At 42.8% G+C, this 27,999-nt stretch overlaps 1 protein-coding gene across 1 annotated transcript; it reads left to right on the top strand.

The window, feature by feature from the left end:
- Window positions 1–6: 6 nt before the first annotated feature.
- Mcr (macroglobulin complement-related) lies at window positions 7–27,240 on the top strand. Its single transcript, XM_069505527.1, has 32 exons — window positions 7–253; window positions 549–986; window positions 1,748–1,928; window positions 2,552–2,723; window positions 2,800–2,912; window positions 4,455–4,595; window positions 4,730–4,946; window positions 5,588–5,766; window positions 6,260–6,442; window positions 7,291–7,515; window positions 8,810–8,987; window positions 9,844–10,019; window positions 10,355–10,465; window positions 11,008–11,148; window positions 11,539–11,688; window positions 12,232–12,371; window positions 12,775–12,938; window positions 13,181–13,404; window positions 15,083–15,259; window positions 15,978–16,160; window positions 16,721–16,957; window positions 17,810–17,994; window positions 19,465–19,567; window positions 20,169–20,330; window positions 20,865–20,966; window positions 21,615–21,956; window positions 22,200–22,271; window positions 22,368–22,529; window positions 22,740–22,933; window positions 23,313–23,487; window positions 24,229–24,334; window positions 24,997–27,240. Exons 2-32 carry the CDS (start codon window positions 574–576, stop codon window positions 25,182–25,184), a joined length of 5,496 nt encoding a protein of 1,831 aa, XP_069361628.1. The 5' UTR covers window positions 7–253; window positions 549–573; the 3' UTR covers window positions 25,185–27,240.
- The last annotated feature ends 759 nt before the right edge of the window (window positions 27,241–27,999 follow it).

The following is a 27,999-nucleotide window of genomic DNA, read 5'->3' as shown; positions in this document are numbered from 1 at the left end:
CCGGGCGTGGTGCGGCTGCGCGGTACGCCAAACAAGTTTTGGCTTTGGTTGAATAGGTACTTTTCTGCTCATGTGAGTAATATGACGGTGTAACGGACTCATGTTTGGTGCAAATATAACTAAAATATATGATAATACAATATCGAGATCAAAGAAGTATCTCATATTTTTAAAGCGAAGTGACTGTGTTATAATTTCGATAGTTTTTTGAAAACGTTATAAAGGCAAGCGTTTCCATGGGCGTTAACTTCAGGTTGGCTATTTGTATGTTATTATTCAATTAATAATCGGGTTAATCCTTTCTTGAGGCGTAAAAAGTAACCCTATACTTCTGCCACACAAAGTTTTACAAATTCTTAGTGGCTTGTTTTATATTTATTTACGTTACCGTGAGTAAAAATGCAACGCTTTTCTTATGTTATTGTAACAGTTGCTTCCTATAAACCTTTGTAAACAAGCTTTAAATTTGACTATTTTATAGTCAAATTTTATGAAGTTATATGGGTAAGTAAATAAAATAAAAAAGTTATATAATTAAATTGTTGCAGGTCACATAAACTGTAAGACTGAACTATGAATCTCATAGTTAGGCATTTAATATCTATATCAATAATACAATCATGTCTCGCACAAGACTACGCCACACCGACATACAACCCAGATAATCAAGTAAACCCTACAAACGACAACCTGGACACTTATGACCCGACAAGATATGACAATCCTTATGATCCAAACAGACGAGCTTCAAATCGAAATCAATACAATGTGAACCAGTATGATACAAGTAGGAACACATATAATACGGATCAAAGGTATAATCAGTATGACAATAGGAATGATCCAGGGTATGTGAACCGGTATGGGTCGGAAAACACTGAGAACTCTGACAACACTCCTAGGCCATCGTGGGGCAGCGGACGCACTTATGGCACCTCTTATAAGACTGCTGAGCTGGAACATGACAGTGTTATTATTAATGAAGCGTAAGTATCATTTTTTAAGTAAGTAATCTCAAGTCAAAATATAAAAGTACTAAGAGTATCCAATATCCATGATGTACTAAGCAGCTGCCAGGAGCACACCTGTATTGCTGCATTCTTGTCTGCAAGTCACTCTTAACACTTGCACAGAAAATCTAAACATCTTAAATATAGGCAACCATGGATTTCAAAAAAATTATTACGGTTGGCTTGGAAAATCAAATTTGATTGAAATTAAAATTTGATTAAATAACAGATGAGCATATTAATAACGCTTACTTACCTGTTTATACCTGGCAACCCCATAGTTGCACAAAGGGTAAACTAGGCAACCTTTGCTTTTGCAGCTGATGCTCGACTTTCATAAAGAAAGTTGATTGAAAAAAAAAATTTTTTTAAACATCATTGGTACGTGTCATGCAAACTGTGGAATCAACTCCCTTCGGCGGTGTTCCCATTAGATTACAACATGGGGTTATTCAAGGGGCGGACCAAGAAAGGGTGGCAATGTATTGGTGGTTCAAATGCGCATGGGCGGTGGTAATCACTTAACATCAGGTGACCCACCTGCTTGTTTGCTTGTCATTTCTATCACCAAAAAAAAACCTATGTGCAATGTATCAATCTACACATTATCTACCATATACATATTCTCTATCACAATTAAATAACCGATGAGGGTAGATATTTCTAGACCATTATTTTATGTGATTTCATTAAAAACCTGGTAGCTAATATGAGCAATAATAATAGCAAATTTTCAGAACATATTTCATAGTGGCCTCCCGCATGGTCAGGCCGGGCCAAATATACAAGATATCAGCAAACATACTAAGGGCTCGGCTGCAGATGACCATCAGAGCTTCCATATCTTGTAATGGGGTAGAGATTGCTGACGTCATTGAAAAGGTTAAAGAAGGAGTGCCTGAGGTTTTGAATATGAGAGTAAGTATGCTATGTACTAAACTTTTTGCTACTCATTTCTTTTTTTTGCCATTTAGCAAATGTACAGTACAGTATAAGTCCCGCAAATTGCTATTGCGCTGGAACCATGTTTCATTAACATCGAAATGACGTCATTTTGACGTATATTTAAGTAAAAATATAGTATCAGCTCGAAACTTTAGTCTAGTGCTGACGTCACTAAAACACTTTTTTTATTTTTTTTATACTGCCACTGCTATTACTGTTGCAGTAATAAATGTGCATAAATCTTATTTTTGAATGGTGTGTAAATATCTCAACCAATCATAACGCACATTGGTCTGATATTGGTTGTTGCCTACGCGCGTATTATGAGCGAGATAACATGAGTCTCTGTTGTTCTTGTGTTTAAAATCTTAACGTCAAACAATAAGGTCTGTATTTCCTTGGTGTGCTTTCGTTCGTTTTAATCGGTTGTTGCGGTTTTCTTCGTACGTCATATTATTTTCCAAAGGTTTGGAATCATACAGTTGAGGAATTAATTCATTACAAGGCAAGAGAGTCCCAACTGCGGTATCGTGTTCACTGCCTCGCGTTACCTCGACGAGAATGAAGAGCTAGCATAAAACGTAATGACTTTCCAGGTCCCTGCAACTACAGTGCCAGGGGATTACAAGCTGCGCGTGGAAGGATTGTTCCTGGACGACCCGTTCGGCGGACGAGCCTTCGTCAACGAGACGCAGCTCACATTCTCCAAGCGCTTCATGACCATCTTCATACAGATGGACAAGCCTGTCTACATGCAGAGTCAGACTGGTATCCTACGCTCTATTTGACGAATGTTTAGTTCCTCAGTTATAAGTGCACATTAAAAAAAATATATTGTTTGCAGTTAAGTTCCGCGTGATTCCAATAAACACCGCGCTGAAGGCCTTCGGAAGATCCATCGACGTGTTCATCCTTGACCCCAACCGACGCATCATGAAGCGGTGGCTTTCTAGACAGGTAACAAGGCAACTCGAACTAGCTAGATTAACTATAAGCTAGGTAGTTCTTCTTGATAATTGGCGGCTGTGCAGTGTGCAGGGCTTTTCCAGCCCCTGTCGTTGGGACCGACAAAACGTCATATAGGTATGAATGACAGAGACAACGCTCTACAAAGCCGAAATGTCATTCTAAAGGCTGGATGTACATTACTTGCGGCCGCGTACTTTACAAGTTTGTCTGACCTCCATTATCCCTACAAGACGAACACGATAGTCATATCACACGAGTAGGTATTATAGACAGAGGGGAAGCTTCACACTAGCTCACGCACACTATGACATGTCACGGACGCTCCGTTTGCGCCCAGTTCGATGGCAAACGGCGGCAAACGGAGCGTCCGTGACACGTCGTGGTGTGCGTGAGCTGCGCTATGAGTGAGTGAACCTACAGCCAGCCGCTAGTATGAAGCGTCCCCTCTGGTCTATATATCTACTCGTGTGGTCATATGTCACGATAGTCATCCTATGTAAATGATATCACTGAACATAAACTGCAAACAATAAGGCTGTAAAACGCGATTCTAAAGCAGGTTCCATTGTGTTACGCCATTGATGCCCTAATTATTATTGTGTTACACGTCCAAGTTTTGTTTTCGTATTTTGATTGGTGGAGACGATACCGCAATGAATAGTTAAGCTGACAATGCGACTAATACTGTATTTGACAAATAGTTAAATCAGTAACTTTTTATCAAACGTCCAAACGCGCACTTAGTTTGCGATATTCTATGAAATACTGGAATGTGACGTTACATCGTAATTACGCACTTTTTAAGTTTAATCGATAATTTTAAATGGTTATTACACTTAAAACTAACAAAGGACGTGGATTTTACATATTTTGGAAGATCCTCTATTTAATAATCACTGAAAAATAATTTATTTTTGATGTCAAATACCCAATTATGTTGTGTCACAGCCTCTAAAGTTAATGAAATTGACAGATCTAAATCTATTATAGTCCGCGACAGCTTGAGAAGGCAATCGGTGTATGAGGCGGGGAGACGCCTCGCACACCCGCGCTCGCCCGTGGTGGTTAACGCGCGGGGGCTGAGCGGGTGTACGGGCAGTTCCCTCCCCGATTGCCATTTTAACCTGTCGCGTACTCGCTCGGGTAGATAAACGTATAAAACATACCAGAAATGAAATTAAATATTAATCACGACGCGAATAGGCTTATCGACAGTTTTTACCTTTTATAATAACCTAACTGCAATATTAACTTGATTAGGGCACAATTGCTATTGCAACCTCAATCAAAATGGCGACCTAAGCACAAAAAGCATTTAATATTCGTTCGAGTCTCGAGTTGGAACGAGACTAGCTCTAAAAACCATCAACCACCCGTATTTATACAATCGACTCAAGATGTCGACGCAACAGATCATGTGAAGTCCGCTTCAAAGGCGGCAAATAAAAGTGCGATAAGAAACGTCTCGGATAAATAGCTTGTTTTATGCCCTTATTGTACAATCTACTATTGATTTGAATGTCTGTACAGAGCAACTTCGGAACAGTGAGTCTCCAGTACCCGCTGTCGGACCAGCCGCTGTTCGGAGAGTGGATCGTGCGAGTGGAGGCGCTTGGGCAGGTAGAGGAGGCGCAGTTCCTCGTCGAGGAGTACTACCAGACCAGATTCGAGGTAACAGGCTGCGTTATATGTACAGAGCAACTTCGTCACAGTGAGTCTCCAGTACCCGCTGTCGGACCAGACTTCACGACTCTCGGGACAATTTTCACTAGCCAACGTGATAAAATGAAGTTACAATTCCGCAGGTGAACGTAACAATGCCAGCGTTCTTCTTCAACACTGACCAGTACATCCACGGCCGCATCATGGCCAACTACACGTCGGGCGCGCCCGTGCACGGCAACCTCACCCTGCGCGCCACGCTGCGCCCCATACCGCAGTACCGGCCACGCCACTACCAGCAGGGCCAGTTCAACAACCGAGGACCTTATGGATCTGTACTCACGGACCAGTACACTCGAGGTATATCTCCATACCCGGCAATACATTGTGTTCACGCAACTTAAAACTGAGGACCATACTCACGGACCAGTAGATTAGATGTATGGACAACATTTCCACAAAAAGTAAAAACGCAAAAAACCTGTATTTTTTAAAAGCTCGCAATGTATAGCAAATAGAACATCTTACTGACACTAGAGGTCAATGAACGTTGCGCAATAGGTGCCGCGAATACTAAATCTCTAGAAGTACAAGTAGTAAAAAGTGGTATTGAATTGCGTTTAGGTAGTATAATAATTACACCTTCTTCCGTACCTTATCCCACGCCACGTGGGCGCAACATGTCTTTTTCTTCCACTTCTGTCATCCTTCAACGCATTATTCACCCCTTTTACACGCATATCCTCTTTCACCCAATCTATCCACCTTTTCTTTGGTCGTCCTCTCCTCTCTTCCACATGCATATTTAACATTCTTCTAGTGACATGGCTTTCTTCCCTCCGCATTATATGCCCATACTATGCCAGCCTATTACCCCTCATCTTTTCTACCACTACTTTCAGACTTCCCCTTATCCATCCTTGTCACACCACACATCGTGCGTTCTATTACACCCTGTATAATATTTAGTTCTTAACGAAATAAGAACTGTTTGTCCACAGTGCGTCCAAACTACAACCCCTACCTATACAACGAGTCGGGCCACCCGGCCTACGAGTACACGGGAGCAGTGGACGAGTACGGGCGCCCCACCAGCTACCGGCCCGGCCAGCCCAACCAGCTCGACCAGCCCGACTGGTGGTACGACCCGCAGAAGGTCTACACCAGGATGTTCAACTTCGTGAGTTGTTCAGATACATTTCACACACTTTCGAGTCAAAATCTAATACAATACAAATGTTACTTATTCAAATACTAGCTGATGCCCGCGACTTCGTCCGCGTGGATTTAGATTTTTCAAAATCCCGCGGGAACTCTTCCGGCATAAAAAGTAGCCTATGTGTTAATCCAGGGTATAATCTATCTCCATTCCAAATTTCATCCAAATCCGTTCAGCCGTTTTTGCGTGATTGAGTAAAAAACATCCTTTAAGCCTCAATAGCTCAACCGGTAAAGGAGTGGACTGAAACCAAAAGGTCGACAGTTCAAACCCCGCCCGTTGCACTATTGTCGTACCTACTCCTAGCACAAGCTTGACGCTTAGTTGGAGAGGAAAGGGGAATATTAGTCATTTAACATGGCTAATATTCTTTAAAAAAAAAACAATGCCTAAAACCCACCTTATGAATCTAGTTCAAGTAATAAAATCTCTTATTTATTCCTCTTACAACCAGGATGAAAAATATCCGTTCTGGATGCCGAAGCCGAACCCGATTGAGTTCGCCAACCAACAGAACCAGCAGAACTACCAGAACCAACAGAACCAACCCAACCAGAACAACTACAACACGTACAGCACGGCCACGGCCTACAACTACTACAACCAGTATTACGACCAGTTACCATATCTGAGATTCGTAAGTATTGTGTCCAACCTGTGCTGTGATAGCCTAACGGTTAGGACGTCCACCTTCCAATCGGAGGTGGGGGGGGTTCGATCCCGGGCACGCACATCTAACTTTTCGGAGTTATGTGCGTTTTAAGTAATTAAATATCACTAACTTTAATGGTGAAAGAAAACATCGTGAGGAAACCTGCATGCCTGAGAGTTCTCTATAATGTTCTCAAAGGTGTGTGAAGTCTATCAATCCACACATGGCCAGTGTGGTAGACTATGGCCAAAACCCTTTTGAGAGGAGACCCGTGCTCTGTAGTCAGCCGGTGATGGGTTGATCATGATGATGATGATGTGTCCAACCAAACTAAGACAACTCCTATAGTTTATTAGCTGATGCCCGCGACTTCGTCCGCGTGGATTTAGGTTTTTAGAAATCCCGTGAGCACTCTGATTTTCCGGGATAAAAAGTAGCCTAGTACAAGTATGCGGCCGAAACTAATGTACATCGGCTTTTAGAATGACATTTCGGCTTTGTAGAGCGTTGTCTCTGTCACTCATACCTACATATATGACATTTTGTCGGTCTCAACGACAGGGACAACGCTCTACAAATCTGCTAGCTCCTTCTAAAGGTCGATGTAGATTACTTTCGGCCGCGTACTGTATGTCCTTCCCCGGGATGCAAGCTATCGCTGTATAAAAATTCGTCAAAATTGGTTGAACGGATGGTCCGTGAAGTCAGTTACGCTTTTGATAAATCAGTCGTTAGTCAGTCAGTCAGTCACGCTTTGCATACGCAATAATAAGCTTCGCTTCTGTCGGGTGCCTCGCGACACCTCGGGAGTAACAACAGCTTTTTATCCACAGTTCAATGGCACATACGACTTCAAGTATCCCATGTCGGAACTCTCCCAGCTGGTGCCCACGCTGGACGGCGTGGAGGTCATCATCACGGCGTCGGTGGGCGACCCGTTTCTGGACGAGGTCATCGAAGGCTACAGCATCGCAAGGATTTTCAACTCCTCGTTGGCCGTACACTTCCTTGGAGGGGAGTTGCAGGTGTTCAAACCTGCGATGCCGTTTGATGTTTATGTGAGTTATTCATTTTTCAATGGCACGTTATTATTATGGCTTCAAGTATCGGATCTTTTTTTCAGTCTCAGAAACACAAAACATTCTAACAATTATAAATAAAACTAGCTTATGCTGGTGACTTCGTCCGCGTGGACTACACAAATTTCAAACCCCCTACTTCAACCCCTTAGGGGTTGAATTTTCCCTTTCTTATTGGATGCCTAAGTCATAATAGCTATCTGCATGCCAAATTTCAGCCCGATCCGTACAGTAGTTTGAGCTGTGCGTTGATAGATCAGTCAGTCAGTCATTCACCTTTTCCTTTTATATCTACACTAATATTATAAAGAGGAAAACTTTGTTTGTTTGTTTGTTTGTTTGTTTGTTTGTTTGTACTGAATAGGCTCAAAAACTACTGGACCGATTTTAAAAATTCTTTCACCATTCGAAAGCTACATTATCCACGAGTAACATAGGCTATATTTTATTTTGGAAAAAAATAGGGTTCCGTAAGATATTTGGGTTTTTCGGACACAAGGTGTAAAAAATCAACCAGAAAAGTTACTTATTTTGCGTACGCTGCCTAAACTATAAAAGATAGAACCATAAAATGTTCTAATTAATTGTAGATCTTATAAATATCTACAAAAAAGTCCGCGACACACTATACCCATCTATGTCGAGTGAGGCACAGCAACCATTTTTTTATTTAAAAATCTTGAATTTTTTTTTGGACTACATTTAAACGCGTTTATTTTACTCATGCTATTAATCCTTATCAAAATAAATGATTTCATCACTAAGAACAGTTTATGGAGATAATATTTGGTCTTTGAATGATTAAAATTGGACGTTTGGTTTTGAAGTTATGGCGAAATTAAAATATTACGATTTCTGCTGCACGGCCCGTTGTATTATATAAAGAGGTAATGTCGTTAAGTTTGTTTGTAGGGGGTAATCTTTAGAACTACTGAACCGATTTTAAAAATTCTTTCACCAGTAGAAAGCTACATTATTCCTGAGTGACATAGGCTATACGGGATCTTTAAAAACCTAAATTTACGCGGGCGAAGCCGCGGGGATCAGCTAGTATTTAATAAGAAGATAACTGAGGGTGTCCTTTTTTGTTTTGTTTATAATGTGTTAGAATGTTTTTTATTAAATTTTTAGATAAGGTCAATCATTAGTTCAAGACCAATTAGGTTTGGTTAACCTTTCTTGATTCTTCAGAAACTCAGAATGTGCTCTAGTGGTGATGCAAAACTTGGAAATTCTCCATGAACCAGGATCTAAGTAACAAAATGTCTGTCAGATGGTGGTATCGTACCACGACGGGTCGCGCTTGCCCGCGTGGCAGGCGGCCGGCGTGGCGCTCACTGTGACGGGGCAGCTGGAGGGCCGCGGAGGCGCGTTGGAGCCACAAAGGCCCAGTCTAGTGCCCGGACATGACGCCGTGTGGCATCTCAAACTGGACCTCTACAAGCTTCTTAGTAAGTGTCGTACTTTTTTTTTTTTAATTTATTTATCACCAACAACTTCCATACATAAAAGACCATAACACATTTAAATACACTAAACAGTACGGTTGTCAATTACAGGTGATTTTTTTTTACTAATAAACTAACATGCACTAACTTAAGGTTATTTATATTGATACAAAAATTGAGCAACAGAAAGTACCTACAACATTTAGCTATTAACAGAAATTACACTATTTACGCTCTATAACAAAAACGAAGTTACTCATACAAAGAAGAACTAAAAATAGAATAAAATATCAAATTAAGAGCAAAAAAACAGTAGGTAAAAATAAAATAAAAATGAACATTTCTACACATTTCACCTTCTTGGTCGTAACGTCGTTTGTGCAAAGTAAAAGTTGTAAAAGTCGTTTGTGCTACATCCATATAAACTCAACAGAGTTTTAGGATGTCAACCGTAAAATTGTATAATTATTATTTGGCTGAAATAAAGAATTTATTAATAATAAATACTCTTGGCAGAGTGGGCGTGGTCATCACGAAGTGACGTTTTTGGGGGCAGATGTTCTGGTACCCTCCACTTTTCCCTACACTGCAAGACGCTCAATGGATATGGATTTATAGCCTCGATAGCTCAACGGTTAAAGGAGTGGACTGAAAACCTACAGATCGCCGGTCCAAATCCCACCCGCGCTATTGTCGTACCTACTCCTAGCACAAGCTTTACGCTTCATTAGAGGGGAAAGTTAATATTAATCAGCAATTAACTTGGCTAATGTTCTTTTTAAGCTTTCTATACTACATAAGTACATAAATAATAAATTCCTTCCTTAAATAAAAATCTAAAATAACCCATTAATTCCAGAGCTAGAAAACGACCCGAATTACCGTGAGGTGCTGAACAGTATAACAGGCTTGCGTCTGTCGGCGACGCTGGGGGACGCGCTGGGCGGCCGCGCCGGTGCCGACGTGCACCTCGTGGCGCACGAGAGCCCCAACCACCACCATCTGCGGGTCTCCACCTCTACCACTGATGCCAGGGTAACTGAACAGTACAACAGGCTTGCGTCTATCGTCCGATTTTATGTAAGAAAATGGCTATGTACGTGAGCGGTGTCTGTGTGTTCAACCGTACCAAAGGAAGATCTTCCACCGAGCGGTTGGTTGTGCTCGGTAGCGCCAGCTGGGCTGACGACGGTTGTGTCTTGAAACTTCTATATATTATAGTCCTGATTGCATAAAACTCCGTTAGTGCGAGTACTGTCGGCGGTACACTTGTTCGGGACTACGTCATGAAATGTTATCGATTGAACAACGCCATCTAGTTGCAACTGTGGCAAACTGCCACAAAACTTAAATTTTAATTTTTTTCTCAGGTGGGCGAATACATTGTTTTCCACGTGCAAAGTAACTTCTTCATGGAGTCATTCAACTACGTCATTATGTCCAAAGGCATTATCCTCACCAGCGGCCAAGAAATAATGCAGGTACGTCTGGTACAAGCAAGCGTTAGCTACTGGAACTTTTCCGTTTACTTCTATTTCATGTTTTTTCGTTATTTTATTTATGGCTATTTAATATTTATGATTATCCAAAACCGTGTATCGTCCTATCACAGTCGACCCTGGGTGTGCGGAGCGTTCCCGCCCCGATTGCCATCTCGATCTGTCGCGTACAATACGTACAGTAGGTACGCGGTAAAAAATAATTTACATCGACATTTAGAAAGAGATTTTGTAGAGCATTGTCTCTGTTGTTGAGACCGACGAAACGTCACGTGGTATGTCGGACTGTACTTCGGTATGTCGTTAACAGAGTTATCATAATATGTACGGTAGTTATCTTATAATATTTTCTACCAGTCACTATCTGTATTACGGACAAGGCTTAGCCGTGTTCCGTTGCTGGGTTTATGAACAAGTAATATGAGTGTTTGGTACATTCAGAGATTGGAAGTCAGACGTTGTAGCAACGCTGCCTGCCCGTTTACACTAGTGGTGTGTGTATGATGTCGTCTCGCTCGCCACAGGAAGGCGTGCGCACGTTCTCGGCGGTGGTGTCGGCGGAGATGGCGCCGGTGGCCACGCTGCTGGTGTGGGCGCACCGCCGCCGCGCGCACGTGCTCGCCGACTCGCTCACCTTCCCCGTCAACGGCATCAGCACCAACAACGTGAGTGTCGCTCGCTCTCCCTCTCTCTATCTCCCCCTCTCTCACGCACATACCATTAGAGAGGGACATAAGATGACACACGCACATCGCGTGCTAGCATACAAACAATTGTATACGTTGATAACCTCAACATCGGAGTCACTACTCGTCGCCAGTTTTCAGAATCGACAAGACGATGAAAGCGTTGGCTAGAACATCATGGAAGCAGGCATGAGAGTCAATAGAATATAAATATCAGAAGGTAGACTGGGCAAAATGAACCAGCGTATTTCGGAAAGTTGAAGTATAACACAAAATCGAAAAAGATTTGAATAATTTGAACACCACATGCAGTATCAAACATCTATCATTCTTCCTAGTCTGTACTAATTCTAGTGTATTGCTATATAGTTCACCGTGCATGTCAACAATCGCAAGCACCGCACGGGCGAACGCGTGGAGGTGGCCATCTACGGCGAGCCCGGCGCGTACGTCGGCCTGTCCGCCATCGACCACGCCTTCTACACCATGCAGGCCGGCAACGAGCTCACATACGCCAAGGTTCGTGCAAACTGCGCCGTGTCGTGTCGCCGTGCCATGTGCGTACCACGAACGCGGCTCGCCCGTGTTACACGCAAAGTACGATGTTGCGTTTTCATATAAAATCTTCTACATGTTCCAACCAACCACCAAATTCCTAAAAGGCCGGCAACACATCGGCGGTTTCTCTGGTGCTGCAAATGTTCATGGGCGGCGGTAATCACTTAACATCAGGTGACCCGCCAGCTCGTTTGCTCGCTATCTCTATTAAAAAAAAACAACATGTACAACATGCATGCAGTACATTATAACATCTCCAACTTACCATATAAGGGAGATAGTGGCCAATAAAGATCTACTCAAAGAACAATATTCTGGCTTAAGAACCTTGGGAAGTGGATAGTGACAGACTAGCTGATGCTTTTACCCGCGACTTCGTTCCGTAGATTTTGATTCTTAACCCCGTGGGAACTCATTGATTTTCTTCCGGCAGCCCTAAATGTAAGAAAATATGACATATTTTGTACATTGGATACACATCATAATGCTTGGATATTTTGTCAGGTGATATCGAAAATGTCGCACTTCGACGAGGCAACGAACGGGACGTTCGCGTACACGTGGCGCTCGCACTTCGGCGACGCGGACGAACTGGTCTACTTCCCCTCGCCGAGCTTCGGGATCGACGCCAATCGGACTTTCGAGTGAGTCCGTACAATTGTGTTCGCAGTTATTAAATTAATAACGTATTGTATTACATTGAGGTGTACACAGTGTTTTTTTACTGGAACAGTATGGGGAAATCAGAAACCATAGGAGGTGCAGGTGCATGCTAACTATCTTAGTTAACTTCTACTCTTTTTTTATGAAAACAATTTTGGCATAGTCAATTTTTTGATCAAGCGTGAGTTGTCCATAAAATGAATAAAATTGACAATTTTTTTTAAAATGCCGATTGACTCTGTTTCATGTAAGGATCATTTAATTGTATCCAAAGAAAAAATCGGATAAGCTAAAGTGGGTCAAATTTAAGTAAATGTTTTTTCATACAATAGGAGGAAGCAGTGTACTAAATTACGTCAATACTTTTGTCCTACCTGTATTCAGATACGCGGGTCTCATAGTGCTGTCGGACGTGGCGGTGTACCGGCGCTACTCGATGTGCAACGAGTCGCTGGGGCTGGCCGAGTGCCTGGACGGCACGTGCTACCTCGCCGACAAGCGCTGCGACGGCGCGCCCGACTGCTCCGACCGCACCGACGAGTCCAACTGTGAGTGCTCTAAAGCGATCACTTACAGTACTGCCACTTGTATAAGTTACGAAGAAACCTTACTTTTGAATAGTGCGAGAATATCTCGGCCAATCATAACACGCGTCCGACCGCTATTAGTTGGCCTACGCGCCATGTTTTGTACACGCTAATTATGAACGAGATAGCACGACCCTCTGTTGTTTTTATGTTTAAAACCTTAACGTCAAGTAATAAAAAATATGAAATATTTGACCGATCAGGCAAGCACGACGACTCGTTCGAGCTGTCCCACTTCCGCAAGTTCCGCTTCAACCGCATCCAGCGGCAGTACGACAACGTGTGGATGTGGCGCGACGTGAACATCGGGCCGCACGGCCGCTACGTGTTCACGCTGGACGTGCCCGCCGCGCCCGCGCACTGGACCATCTCCGCCGTGGCCATGTCGCCCGGCGCCGGCCTGGGCATGCTGGCGAGGCCGCTCAATGTGAGTAGTGGGTAGGGGCGACGCGCGGCAAACAAAGACACGACCATGACAAGACCAAGACATGATCAAAGATACGACCAAGATATGACCAAGACACAACTTAGACAAGATCTAGAGAAGACCAAGACACAAGCTAAGCAATACCAAGACACGACCAAGACACACTCTAGACAAGACCAAGACACAACCTAGAGAAGACCAAGACACAAGCTAAGCAATACCAAGACACGACCAAGAAACACTCTAGACAAGACCAAGACAACCTAGACAAGACCAAGATACGAGCTAGACAAGACCAACACACAACCTAGACAAGACCAAGATACAACCTAGACAAGACCAACACACAACCTAGACAAGACCAACACACAACCTAGACAAGATCAACACAATACCAAGACACAACCTAGACAAGACCAAGACACAATCTAGGCAAGGCCAAGACACGACCAAGACACAACCTAGACAAGACCAAGATACAACCTAGACAAGACCAAGATACAACCTAGACAAGACCAACACACAACCTAGACAAGATCAACACACAACGTAGACACGACCAAGACACACTCTAGACAAGACCAAGACACAACGTAGACAAGACCAAGACACAATCAAGACACGACCAAGACACGACCAAGACACACTCTAGACAAGACCAAGACACAATCTAGACAAGACCAAAACACCACCTAGACAAGACCAACACACAACCTAGACACGACCAAGACACAGCCTAGTCTAGACCAAGACAATACCAAGACATAACCTAGACAAGACCAAGACACACCCTAGGCAAGGCCAAGACACAACCTAGACAAGACCAAGATACAATCTAGACAAGACCAAGACACAACCTAGACAAGACCAAGATACAATCGAGACACGACCAAGACACAACCTAGACAAGACCAAGATACAACCTAGACAAGACCAAGATACAACCTAGACAAGACCAACACACAACCTAGACACGACCAAGACACAACCTAGTCAAGACCAAGACACGACCAAGACACAACCTAGACAAGACCAAGACACAACCTAGACGAGACCAATAAACCACCTAGACACAACCTAGACAAGACCAAGACACACCCTAGGCAAGGCCAAGACACAACCTAGACAAGACCAAGATACAATCTAGACAAGACCAAGACACAACCTAGACAAGACCAAGATACAATCGAGACACGACCAAGACACAACCTAGACAAGACCAAGATACAACCTAGACAAGACCAAGATACAACCTAGACAAGACCAACACACAACCTAGACACGACCAAGACACAACCTAGTCAAGACCAAGACACGACCAAGACACAACCTAGACAAGACCAAGACACAACCTAGACGAGACCAATAAACCACCTAGACACAACCTCGATAAGACCAAGACAACCTAGACAAGACCAAAATACAACCTAGACAAGACCAACACACAACCTAGACAAGACCAACACACAACCTAGACACGACCATGACATGACCAAGACACAACCTAGACAGGACTGGCTGAACATAGACAGCTTGCATTACGGAGACGGTTATAGGCTACTTTTTATCCAGAAAAATCAAAAAATTCCCACGATAATTAAAAACCTTATCGCGGACTAAGTCGCGGGTATTTCATAGTAAACAATGTTATTAACATTAAAACAATATTTGTCAACAGTACGTAGGCATCTTGCCGTTCTTCATCAAAGTGGAAGGGCCGGACCGCTGCCGGCAGGGCGAGCAGCTGGGGCTGCGCGTGGCCGTGTTCAACTACCAGCCGCAGGCCATCGAGGCGGTCGTCGTGCTGGCCTCTTCGCCCGACTACAAGTTCGTGCACGTCGAGGAGAATGGCATTGTGAGTATTGTACAGCAAGAACCGTAAACGAAAGCGACAAAAATTAAAAAAAAAAATGTTTTGGAGTCTATATATGTTTCCTCCGATTAAAATTTTCAAAATAATATATCCAATGTACAGAAATCGTTATATTACAATTTTATTTTAAGTATAGATTTTAAAGATTTCACTTTTTTATCTGTTCTAAAGTTATCAAACTGCAGCCGCTATAATGAATTCCGACTGTGACGTCACATGGATTGTAAAAATATACTCTTTCACTAAGAAAATGCCGTTGTTTACCAGCCCGTGTGTCGTCATGACAGCTCCTTCTTCCTTACCTTATCCTACGGTACGTGGGGTCGGCACGACATGTCTTCTTCTTCCACTCACGTCTGTCATTCGTCAACGTATTATCCACCCCTTTTTCACGCATATACTCTTTCACCCAATCCAGCCACCTTTTCTTTGGTCGTCCTCTCCTCTTTTTTCCTTCCACATGCATACTTAACGTCATGACAGCTCATGAACCTAAACAAAATGGCGGCTAGCGTTTTCGTGGGGAAATTTGAAATACAAAATTTGAATGCATTTTTATTTCACTTATCGATTGAAATTTTTATGATTTTTTTGGTAGTTACTATCAAGAACCTTACGATCAAATTAAGTCAATTTTCAAAAAAGGGTAAAATAGCCTATTGATGTATTATTAGTGAGTGATCTTTGTCTTCGTTGTCAGGTTCGGTCATACAACCCTCGCACGTCGTTCGGCGAGCATCAGTTCTTCGTGTACATCCTGGCGGGAGACGCGGCCACCGTGCACATCCCCGTAGTGGCCGCACGGCTGGGCCGCATCCGCGTCGACATCGCCGCCTCCACGCTGCAGGGCCAGCACCGCGTCTCCAAGCACATCGAAGTCGAGGTATTGGCACATGAGTTGGCTCCAACATATGTCCTCCGACCACCGTGCACATCCCCGTAGTGGCCGCACGGCTGGGCCGCATCCGCGTCGACATCGCCGCCTCCACGCTGCAGGGCCAGCACCGCGTCTCCAAGCACATCGAAGTCGAGGTATTGGCACATGAGTTGGCTCCAACATATGTCATACGACCGTCGTGCACATATACCGAGCAAATCAATGTCGAGGTTTTGGCACAGAATCCAACATCTCCATTAAAAATTAAGGAGGCCTGAAAATTAATAATTAAGTCAATTCAAATTTCTTTTTTGCGAATATGGGTAAACAGTGGAGATGTTACAAAAACAAAAAGGTGCAGCCAAATTCTGCCTATTAGCATGCAATATGTTATTATATACCTAACAACGTGTACATAGTTTTGGTAAAATTAGTCACACGTAACTTTTCAACCTTGTTTGAAACCTCAAAAAAATTGTGATTTAGAAGATTTGTGAGAGGAATAGAAAAATTTAAGAATCAATTGTTACTACGAATACGTTTTAAAAATACTTTATGTTTTGCAGGCCGACGGGTTACCTCAATACCGTCACCAGTCCGTACTTCTCGACCTTTCGAATCGTGCCTACGTGTTCCAGTACATGCACGTGAACGTCACAGAGACGCCCATCATACCGTACGAGGTCGATCGCTACTACGTATTCGGATCGAATAAGGCCAGAATATCCATAGTTGGGGATGTGGTCGGACCACTTTTCCCAACCATGCCTGTTAATGCTACAAGCCTTCTGGATTTGCCTATGGTAAGATATTTGTATCAGCTATTTGGTTATTTTATTTTATTGAACCACCAACAGAATTATACAAAAAAAAACCGGCCAAGTGCGAGTCAGGCTCGCACAACGAAGGTTCCGTACTCCAGTCGTATTTTTTCAACATTTTACACGATAACTCAAAAACTATGATGCATATAAATAAATAAAAATCTGTTTTAGAATGCACAGGTAAAGCCCTTTCATATGATACCCCACTTGATATAGTTATCTTACTTCGAAAATTGAAAATACTAATTATTAGTTCATGACCACAATTAATTTTTTTTTGTGTAATGTAACCACAAATTCACGGTTTTCAGATTTTTCCCCGAATGTCAGCTATAAAACCTACCTACCTGCCAAATTTCATGATTCTAGGTCAACGGTCAAGTACCCTGTAGGATTCTTGACAGACCGACAGACAGACAGACAGACAGACAACAAAGTGATCCTATAAGGGTTCCGTTTTTCCTTTTGAGGTACGGAACCCTAAAAATTACATTATTCAAATCCTAGGTGCCTGGTTATTATACAATTCCAATTAAAGACAGCTACAGCATGCAAATTTTTATGGATAAGTCGTGCAAAATAACGGTTATGGCGGCCAAGTCAAAATAGAACGCGAACACAGTGTTTTGGTACATTTTCAAAATTGAGAAGCTTGAAAATGTACCAAAAGTCAAAATACCATGTTCACACTAGATTTTGACGTGTCCGCCATTGTATGAAATAAATTGTATCCCAAAAGCTTTCATATGGCATCAGTTTCAACATTGTTGGGGGATTGAACCAAAATGTCATTTGTAGAATTTAACCACGTAATGTTTCCATTGTAACCAGGATTCAGCCGAACAAAACATGTTCAGTTTCGCGGCCAACATGTACCTTACTCTGTACATGCGGCTCATCAACCAGCGCAACCGAACCTTGGAGCACGACGCGTTCTACCACATGAACGTGCTCTACCAGCGACAACTGTCATACATGAGACCCGATGGGTCCTTCAGCCTTTTCCGCAGCGACTGGTAACGTATAACACATGTGCCTTACTCTGTACATGCGGCTCATCAACCAGCGCAACCGAACCTTGGAGCACGACGCGTTCTACAACATGAACGTGCTCTACCAGCGACAACTGTCATACATGAGATCCGATGGGTCCTTCAGCCTTTTCCGCAGCGACTGGTAACGTATAACACATGTGCCTTAATCTGAACATGCGGCTCATCAACCAGCGCAACCGAACCTTGGAGCACGACGCGTTCTACCACATGAACGTGCTCTACCAGCGACAGCTGTCATACATGAGACCCGATGGGTCCTTCAGCCTTTTCCGCAGCGACTGGTAACGTATAACACATGTGCCTTAATCTGAACATGCGGCTTATCAACCAGCGCAACCGAACCTTGGAGCACGACGCGTTCTACCACATGAACGTGCTCTACCAGCGACAGCTGTCATACATGAGACCCGATGGGTCCTTCAGCCTTTTCCGCAGCGACTGGTAACGTATAACACATGTGCCTTACTCTGTACATGCGGCTCATCAACCAGCGCAACCGAACCTTGGAGCACGACGCGTTCTACCACATGAACGTGCTCTACCAGCGACAGCTGTCATACATGAGACCCGATGGGTCCTTCAGCCTTTTCCGCAGCGACTGGTAACGTATAACACATGTGCCTTAATCTGAACATGCGGCTCATCAACCAGCGCAACCGAACCTTGGAGCACGACGCGTTCTACCACATGAACGTGCTCTACCAGCGACAGCTGTCATACATGAGACCCGATGGGTCCTTCAGCCTTTTCCGCAGCGACTGGTAACGTATAACACATGTGCCTTAATCTGAACATGCGGCTTATCAACCAGCGCAACCGAACCTTGGAGCACGACGCGTTCTACCACATGAACGTGCTCTACCAGCGACAGCTGTTATACATGAGACCCGATGGGTCCTTCAGCCTTTTCCGCAGCGACTGGTAACGTATAACACATGTGCCTTAATCTGAACATGCGGCTCATCAACCAGCGCAACCGAACCTTGGAGCACGACGCGTTCTACCACATGAACGTCCTCTACCAGCGACAGCTGTCATAGACCCGATGGGTCCTTCAGCCTTGTCCGTAGCGACTGGTAATGTATACCTAATTCATGTGACGTGCGTTTCACCAACCCGTTTTAAATACTCCCAACATTTGAGATCTGGGGGTTAATTGTGATCCTAAGAAAGGAAACTTGTGTCAAATGAAAATTTTAAAATGTTGACTCCATTTTCAAACTCTGTGGTAAAACTGTCACCAAATAATTTTTTTCAAATTGCAGGATAGGCTTAATTAAAAAAATATGTTAGCCGAATGAATAAGATAAAGACTTCTTTCGCATGTACGCAATGAAGACACGCCAACATTTTGTTTTATATTGTAAACGTTTGTCACTATGGTTATGCTTCCGCCACAACAAAAAATACATTAAATTTTATCTTGTACAGGAATCAGTCATCTTCTAGCGTGTGGTTGACCTCATTCTGCGCAAAAATATTCCAAGACGCTTCATTCAACGAATGGGAGAACTATATCTACATTGATCCGAATGTATGTGTATTTTGTAATTCTTGTAATTATTCTTCTCATTTCACTTTTTCTTCTTTCAGAGAAATTTGACATTGAAAAATGTTACAAAACTGTTTGGTTTCGAAAATTTGTAACATTTTTTTCGGACCGAATTCGCTATGAATACAATCCAGACGTTTCGGTTCGCCTTACTTTTGAGTCGATTCGCTCGAAGCTAGCATTGTAATAAATCGATGCAAAAAATCGCTAGAAATTGGAATGAATCAACACTTCAATCGATCTTTATTGCGCCCAAGCGCCTGCTTATAAGCAAGGACCATGGATGGATTCGTAACTAGTAAGATATGATCCTCTATACTAGTTTTGAATCCTTCCAGGGTCGTTGGTCCGATAACAATACGCGTGAGTTTTAGCTGGTTATATCTAGTGATCTTCTATACGCTGAATGTGTTGCTGATCGCAAATCTCGAAAACATCTGAACCGACTTCGCTAATTCTTATAATATTCCTTGAAGTACGAGGATGGTTCTTACAGAGAGAAAAAATTAAAAAATTAGGCGGTACGAAGTTCGCCGGGTCAGCTAGTTTATAATGAACTATATACTATAAATAATCCCTTCAGGTGATTTCAATGGCGGTATCGTGGGTATTGGAGCACCAGCGGCCCGAAGGCTCATTCTACGAGGTGACGTGGTCGCCCGACCGCAACGCCAACGACACCATCGCCGTGCCCATGGACTCGCAGGTGTACCGGGAGGCGGCCTATCAGCTCAAAGGGCAAAAGGTGACTAGATCCTACTATACTGAACACCATAGCGGCCCGAAGGCTCTGTCAACGACACCTAATCTATACCACAGAGTAAGCATATGATATTACATACAGAGGTTTGACTGAAGCCGTTTAGACAGAGCAATCGTGCGGTAAGTGCGGCGGGGTGATTACGAATCTCGCGACAGGCTTGCGACAGGCGTAAATCTCGCGATCATTGCTGTCAAACGTCCGGCTAGAGAGAGACAGCAATAGGCACAAAGCAAAATAAGAAGAAGAAGTGAGACAGCAATCGAGCTCTATTTTACCCTCTATCGGACAATCTATGAACTGTCGCATTGCTACTGCTGTTGCTACTGCAACATTATACGTAATCAGCCCGCCGAACGAAGCAGCCGCCCGAACAGCCCTACGTAGGCCCATATTCTTGGCAAGTTAACATTTTTTGTTGGCACATCCCAGCTATAATATAATTTGTTTAGGGTCATTCGATGTCATTGGGAGTTTATATTAGTGTTGAGTAATATGCTCGTATCTGTTTGTGCGCAGGTCAATAACACGTTATTACTGGAGCGGAACATCACGCTGACGGCGCAGGTCGTCATAACTCTCGAGTCTGTCAAGAACCTGAAGGACATCGGTTTGCTTGAGGTGAGTGCGTTTCCAGCAGGTCGATTTACAATCGCAATTGTTGTGATTGGCTGAATTTATGGTATCCTGGTTGCAACAATGAATTGTAGCCAATAGTGAGTGAGCATCAACCAAAATACCGCAATCAAGCCACAATAATTATGCGTTACTAGCTGACCTGCACCAGATATGCTCAAGTGGAATTTTTAAAAATCGGTGAGGGGTGGTACACGAAAATAGATAAATTGAGAAATTAATCTTGTGGCGATTTCTAATACAGAAACTAGATGTTGTAACAGGATCTTCAATCTCTCGCGAGTATATCGATCTATAGACCCTGAACTGCGACAATGAACATTTCCCTACAGACCACAAGTTCCCAGATATAACACTTGTACCAGCTGGGTTCCTGACATGACCACAGTCTGGAGGAAGATCTGTTGAACGCACATCCCTTGACATCCCATCCCATACAACCTAGCTCATTTCATTACTCAAAATACATAGTTGCTTGTATTAATGTTCTTAAGCATGGGTTACCTGGAAGAGATCACTGTAATAATAAGTCCTTTGTCTTTAAGTGTATCCTGTATTTTCTATTTTTGTAATAGTAAGCAATAAAGATGTTTAAATAAAATAAATAAATAAGTGGTGGGTGTGGTGGTGCAGGGGCTGAGCGCGCGCGTGGCCACGGCGCAGCAGCTCGGCGTGTCGTGGCTGGAGCGGCACCTGCAGCTGCTGCACGAGTTCGGCGAGCCGCTCGCGCTGGCGCTCGTCACGCACGCGCTCGGCGCCGCCAAGGCGCCCAGCGCCGAGACCGCCTTCCGCCTGCTCAAGCGCCACCAGCGCAGCGAGGGCGGCCTGGTGTACTGGGGCAAGCGCGCCGTGCCGCCGCCGCCCTACAAGATGGAGAACCAGAAGCCCTTCCTGCTGCCGCGCCTGCCCTACGTCTACGACTCCAACAACGTCGCCGCCACGGCCTACGCGCTGCTCGCGTGCATGGACCACCAGGTTCGTGCTGCCACAGAATACTTAATAATGCAATACAAGTCCAGAAGGCTAACTCCGCAAAGACGTATTAAATAGCGACTCTTGTTACGATGCAATTCAGCTGTCACCAGCACTGCGGGAAAGAAATATTTAATAAGCGTAGACTCTTCTCTATTGGCTTCGCCTCGTCGTTCCAATATTGTCAGCCTGGACATTAATGTACTATTGTGACAACTGCATATTAAATATGAATGTTTATTTCAGGACAACAATGAACCGATCGTCATGTGGCTCAACTCACAGCGCCTCAGAGATGGCGGATGGGCGTCCACGCAGGTTTGTAATTAATATCATATTGAGGGACCGTTGAAGAATAAAGTCTTTTTTTGTAAATGATACGCGTGATCCATTAAATTTTTTATCTTTTTCAAGGATACGTACATTGCATTGCGTGCGTTGATCGAGTATACGAACCGCAAACGTTTGCGTGACGTCAGCGCTCTGGCCGTGACCGTGGACGCGGTCGCGCTGCACGGCGCCACGCGGCAGCTGCGCGTGCGCAACGACAACCTCGCCACCATGCAGAGCATTGACGTGAGTACACGAACGTGACGTCAGCGCGAGTACACGAAATAAATGGATGATGCATTTTGAGCGATTACAAAAGCAACGGCCATTTTCAAATTTAAGATGGCAGATATTTTGATGGCAGATTCTTAGCAGATTTTGTTTCTGATAGTTAATCAGAACTTTCACTTCTTTATTTTAATAATTATTTTTGACATTATCGTATCTTCCCGGCAGATCCCAGAAGCGTGGGGAACAGTGAAGGTCACAGCGCGCGGCGCGGGGTACGCCATACTGCAGATGTCCGTGCAGTACAACGTGGACATCGAGCGCTTCCAGACCGCGCCGCCCGCGCGCTGCTTCGACCTGCTCGCCAGCGCCCACTACCACGGCAGGAATCAGTCGCACATCCGCTACCAGACCTGCGCCAGGTATGTGCCACATAAAAACTGAAATACATACTGCGATATCACGAACTACCACCACCACAATTGCAAACAGATGCCGAGAAAATAGATCCGCAATTATACATCAATTGGATACGAACCCAAACCTTAACTACTCACGCCGCTCTCACTAGATAGCAGCACGGGTACCATCCTCGAAAGTGAAAGGAGAACACGTAAATCTGAATCGCACTACCGGAGTTTTCTGCAATCCGCACTATATATAGAAGTTTCAAGACAACCGTCGGCTCAGCTGGCGCTACCGAGTAAAACCAATCGCTCGGTGGCATATCTCCCTTGGGTACGGTGGAGCCTACACACCGCTCCCGTACACCAGTAATACAATGTTGTGTCATATATGCAGCTGGACAATGACGGATGAGTCGCCGCGGTCCGGGCTGGCCGTGCTGGAGGTAGGCATCCCCACGGGCTACATGATCCAGCAGCAGCGGCTGGACTCGTACGTGCTGTCGCGCGCCGTGCGCACGTTGCAGCGCGCCAAGTACCAGCCCGACAAACTGCTCTTTTACTTCGACTATGTGAGTATTTGCAGCTGGAGTGACGAATGAGTCCTCACTTATTTCGTTGGTGTATGCCCAACTATGCTTCGAGATGTCTTGTCCAAAATTCCTCAGTGCTTGAAGGCCAAACAAAGTCTTCGAACAGTGCGTGTTGCCAGTAATGACATATGAATCCGAAACATGGTCGCTAACTATGGGCCTCATAAGAAAGTTCAGGGTCACTCAGCGGGCAATGGAGAGAGCTACGCTTGGATTTTCTCTACGTGATCAAATCAGAAATGAGATCCGTAGGAGAACTAGAGTAATTGACATAGCTCAATCGATTCGTAAAACCGATAGAGGTTGGAGTCCCAAGGTGCTGGAATGGCGACCTCGCACCGGAATACGCAGTTTTGGAAGACCCCCTAGGTGGACGGACGACAACAGACGAGTCGAAGGGAGCCGCTGGATTCAGGCGGCGCAAGATCGTGTCGTGTGGAAGTCCCTACAAGAGACCTATGTCCAGCTGTGGACGTCTATCGGTTGATGATGATGATGATGCCCGACTAGTTTCAGAACCGTCTGGGTTATTTTTTCATGGGACTGTTCGCCCGCGCTAAGCAGACTGTTCGCCAAGCGGGCGGCTACGCGCAAGGTGCACTGTGAGGGGGGCTGAGGTTGAGGGATGTTCATCTTCATCGCTGTCACCGTCGCGTTGACATAGTTCCATAGAGTTTGAGCCTTATACACATATTTATGTAGTGAACTGTTTGTCGTCAGCTGGAGCGCGAGCGCACGTGCGTGAACTTCACGATCGAGCGCTGGTACCCCGTGGCCAACATGTCGCGCTACCTGCACATGCGCGTCTACGACTACTACGCGCCCGGTCAGTCCATGTTGCATTATACATTTTGAATTCCAACTTCTTTAGGCGAATTAAGAGTAATTTCCACTCATGTGTCATTTCCGTCTGAAATTACCGATTACAGTGCGACAAGACTATCTTGGCGCGTGGCGAAAATCGGAACTAACGTTGCCGTCAAGTGTCCCCTTTGTTCTTGTTTGAATATTCTAAGCCTTTGTTCTCCGACAGCGCCCCCTGTTAATGTCATTCAAGTGCGTCAAGTCAAAAGTCATAGTTTTGAGGCTGTCATCTTTCATCGAGGTGTTTTAAAAGTAAACAATTTTATAATTTTATTTAAGTATTTTTACCCCTAAGAATTTTTAATAGGTAGGTATAAAAAGTTTTAAAGTACCTAATGAGAAAAGCTTCCACCATGCCGTGAATTTCTCAAAACACACATGAGATAGTAACTTCTTATTTTACATAACTTCTTTTTATTGACTGACAGGTTGACAAGACTTGACTGGATCAGACCGGATATAACCGGAATGGACCGGACAGGAGACAGGTTCGGTCTGGTACGGTTCGGTCCAGTCTGCTCAAAATTACTTTCACCGAAAAAAGCTAGAAACTTCACTTCTGCTTCATTTGATAAATGTTTTATGTAGTTTATATGTTTTATTAAACTAAATAACATTTTGCAGAGCGATTCAACGAGACGATATTCGACGCGCTGCCCACATACCTGCTCAACATCTGCGAGGTGTGTGGCTCGTCGCAGTGCCCCTACTGCGCCATATACAACGCTGCGGCCCGGCTGCCGATACCTTTACTCTTGCTAGCGGCCACTTGCGTCATCCTACTGCGAAACATTCGTCACTACGACACGTAGCAGACGTAGGTGTCTTTACTGTATAATCTTACGCCGCGTCACCAAAGTTGGAACTGCACATCTGCTCAACATCTGCGAGGTGTGTGGCTCGTCGCAGTGCCCCTACTGCGCCATATACAGCACTGCAGCTCCACTGCAGATACCTTTACTCTTGCTAGCAGCGACTTGCGTCAGCTACTGTAGGCTGGGTTCGCTGGCGATAACATTCACTCATAGTCGAATGAGTGAATGTTATCGCCACTTGTATTGAGCTGACCTTTTGTGACCAAATTCCACACAAGAAAACCTTTTTGCCTCGGAGTTTGGACCATGACCGTGGCGTTATTATGGCAACAACTCAAACACACATGTTTTGCTACTTTTATATATTTGAATGTGTATTTTTTGTGAATATAATCTAAATTGACAATAACCACCGTTTAATAGGTAGCTAAATAAATATAAATAAAAAATCATGTTATAATTTAGAACAGCTAAAAAATGTACTGAGCCCTTTTGCATTTATGCTATTTCTTAATTTTCGGATATGATTTCGGATATTATATGGCATGGTTTTAGAAAAATTCTAAATAGTTATCGAACCTAGATTAAAAATTGTAGTTTTCTTTTTCTATTATTGACCTAATGTACCAAATAATTTGCTATTTTTATTATTACTATTGCAGCTATCAACTATGTTCGCGAACAATGGTACTGATTCTGATGGCAACTAAATTTTAGAGTACCTAGGTATTCTTCACATCTTTTTCTTACCAAATGTATAAGAAAAGAACAGATAAAACTTTATTTTAATTAAAAACTGTCGAACCTTGTGACTTTAGGTGCCAATCTTTAGCATAGTGTTTTTGTAGAGTAGCACTAAAATTTTACATTGTTATTACATATAAGAAAAAGTTGCAGATAATCCAAATTTAGTTTAGAGGACGACATCAGAATCAACGTCATTATATCAGCTTTATATCTTTGCTACTGATAATCTGCTTCACAGTAAATTATACCAACTCGTACATTTAGGAAATATTTGCCTTTTCATATACTCGTATATTTTCATGTACGAGCACAGAGCCCGCAGCACTGTAGCAGCGAAAGTGCGTAACCAATCGTGATCTGTATTTTATATGGCGCGAATAGTATAGGTAGTACAATATTCCTTTATCCATTCCAGTGTAGTTACAGTCCCTACAAATTTACTTCTCACGCGCCATTTTAACTCTATCGGTCAACTGTCATGTCAAAAGTAAGGTTCACCTTTAAAATAAGTGAAGTAGGTTGGTTTCGTAAAACCTGCATTCATCATTATTACAATCTCAATTGTTGTTATTGGCTGAATTTGTGCGATTCTTGTTGCAACAATGCATTGTAGCCAATAGTGAGCGCGCGTCAACCAATCAGAGGTGATTATTATCGTTACATTGTAGCTGTCATTCTACCGCAATCGAGCAGAAGGACTAAAATCGTATGAAATTTGACACATAAAGTTAAAATGGCGCGTGGAAAGTCATTTTTTACGTATAGTATTATACGTTAGTGAGTGTTCATTTAGGTTACTTTTAAACTTTGTACAAATAGTGTCTTTATGTGTATAAATAAGACAGATAATTCTGGTACCTAATTTCAAATCTCTTGATTTAAATTAGTACCTAGTAACTGTATAGTAATCCCTTATAGTAATTAATTGCATTTTATACTAATTATGAAACTGGCTTGACTTTACTTTTATTGTTTTTTTTTCTTTCTGGTGCTGCTAACTTTTTTTTCTACCTTTCCTACTTATTATACTATTACTATTAAGTTATATCCAAATACTTTACTTTTGCAGCTGCATAAGATGCATCCTTGCCTCCAAGATTTTATATTAAGGCAAATTGCAAATCATTTTTTATGTACCTATAATTATAAATATTTTAGTAGTAGTTTTCATGTAGAATAAGAAGAGCCTTTTCTGATATTTGTGTATTATAGATAACTTTAATAGAAAATCCAATTTTGCAATAAATCTTAAAATAAATTTGTCAATCAGATTGCCTTATTAGTCAAAGACTTAAAAATCAGCAAACAATGTGGCTAATTCCTTTGTACACAATCTCTAAACTAAACTAAAATATCACGTCTAAATCTATTGCTATCCCTTTCATAATGTTGCTTGCGGAAAAGGAAAGCACTAGATTTAGACCTGTTAATTTAGTTTAGTTTAGAGATTGTGTACTAGAGAATCGGCCCCATTGTAAAATATTGGGAAATTATATTTAAAAATTTAGATTTTTAGTAAAATTATCGAAAATCAAAATATTTACACATATTTTTTAAACATATCTGATGATATGTTTGTAGCATATATACATCACATATCTGATTATATGCTGATGCAGTTATATAATACTTTTATGTACAAATTCGGCAATGACCGTCCAAAATAATAACAAAGAAAATGTATTTATTTTTATCATAACATTATTATAGGTATGAATATGAATGAATGCTGTAATAATGAATCTCAAATACATTATAAGAGTTTACTTAATTAGTTTCCGTCCAAAATTACCAATGACTGAGTTTTTTTACTTTTCTATGTATTAAGTATGTCTTGTGTGTAATATTTTTTATCTGTGTGTTGTAATTTGTACAACAAAATGTGGTTAGTGTAGAAGAGTAATGAACTCTAAATAACTCTTCATAAAGTTCATAGATTTATTTCCAAATAAAAAAATTATAAAAGAAAGCTTTGTTTTATTCCATTTTTTCATACAGTCAAGTACGTCCAGAAAATAAATTTTCTCTAAAGAAAATAAATCTAATGACTAAAATATGATACAAC

The sequence above is a fragment of the Maniola hyperantus genome, chromosome 20 (genome assembly GCF_902806685.2).
Source record: "Maniola hyperantus chromosome 20, iAphHyp1.2, whole genome shotgun sequence".
NCBI lineage: Eukaryota > Metazoa > Arthropoda > Insecta > Lepidoptera > Nymphalidae > Maniola > Maniola hyperantus.
This window is presented reverse-complemented; position numbering and strand designations above follow the sequence as displayed.

Coding starts and splice junctions, on each gene's coding strand:
- Mcr (XM_069505527.1), top strand. CDS start 574: ATGAATCTCATAGTTAGGCATTTAATATCTATATCAATAATACAATCA. Junction 11,149..11,538: donor ACGGCATCAGCACCAACAAC/GTGAGTGTCGCT, acceptor ATTGCTATATAG/TTCACCGTGCATGTCAACAA. Junction 22,530..22,739: donor CCACCATGCAGAGCATTGAC/GTGAGTACACGA, acceptor TCTTCCCGGCAG/ATCCCAGAAGCGTGGGGAAC.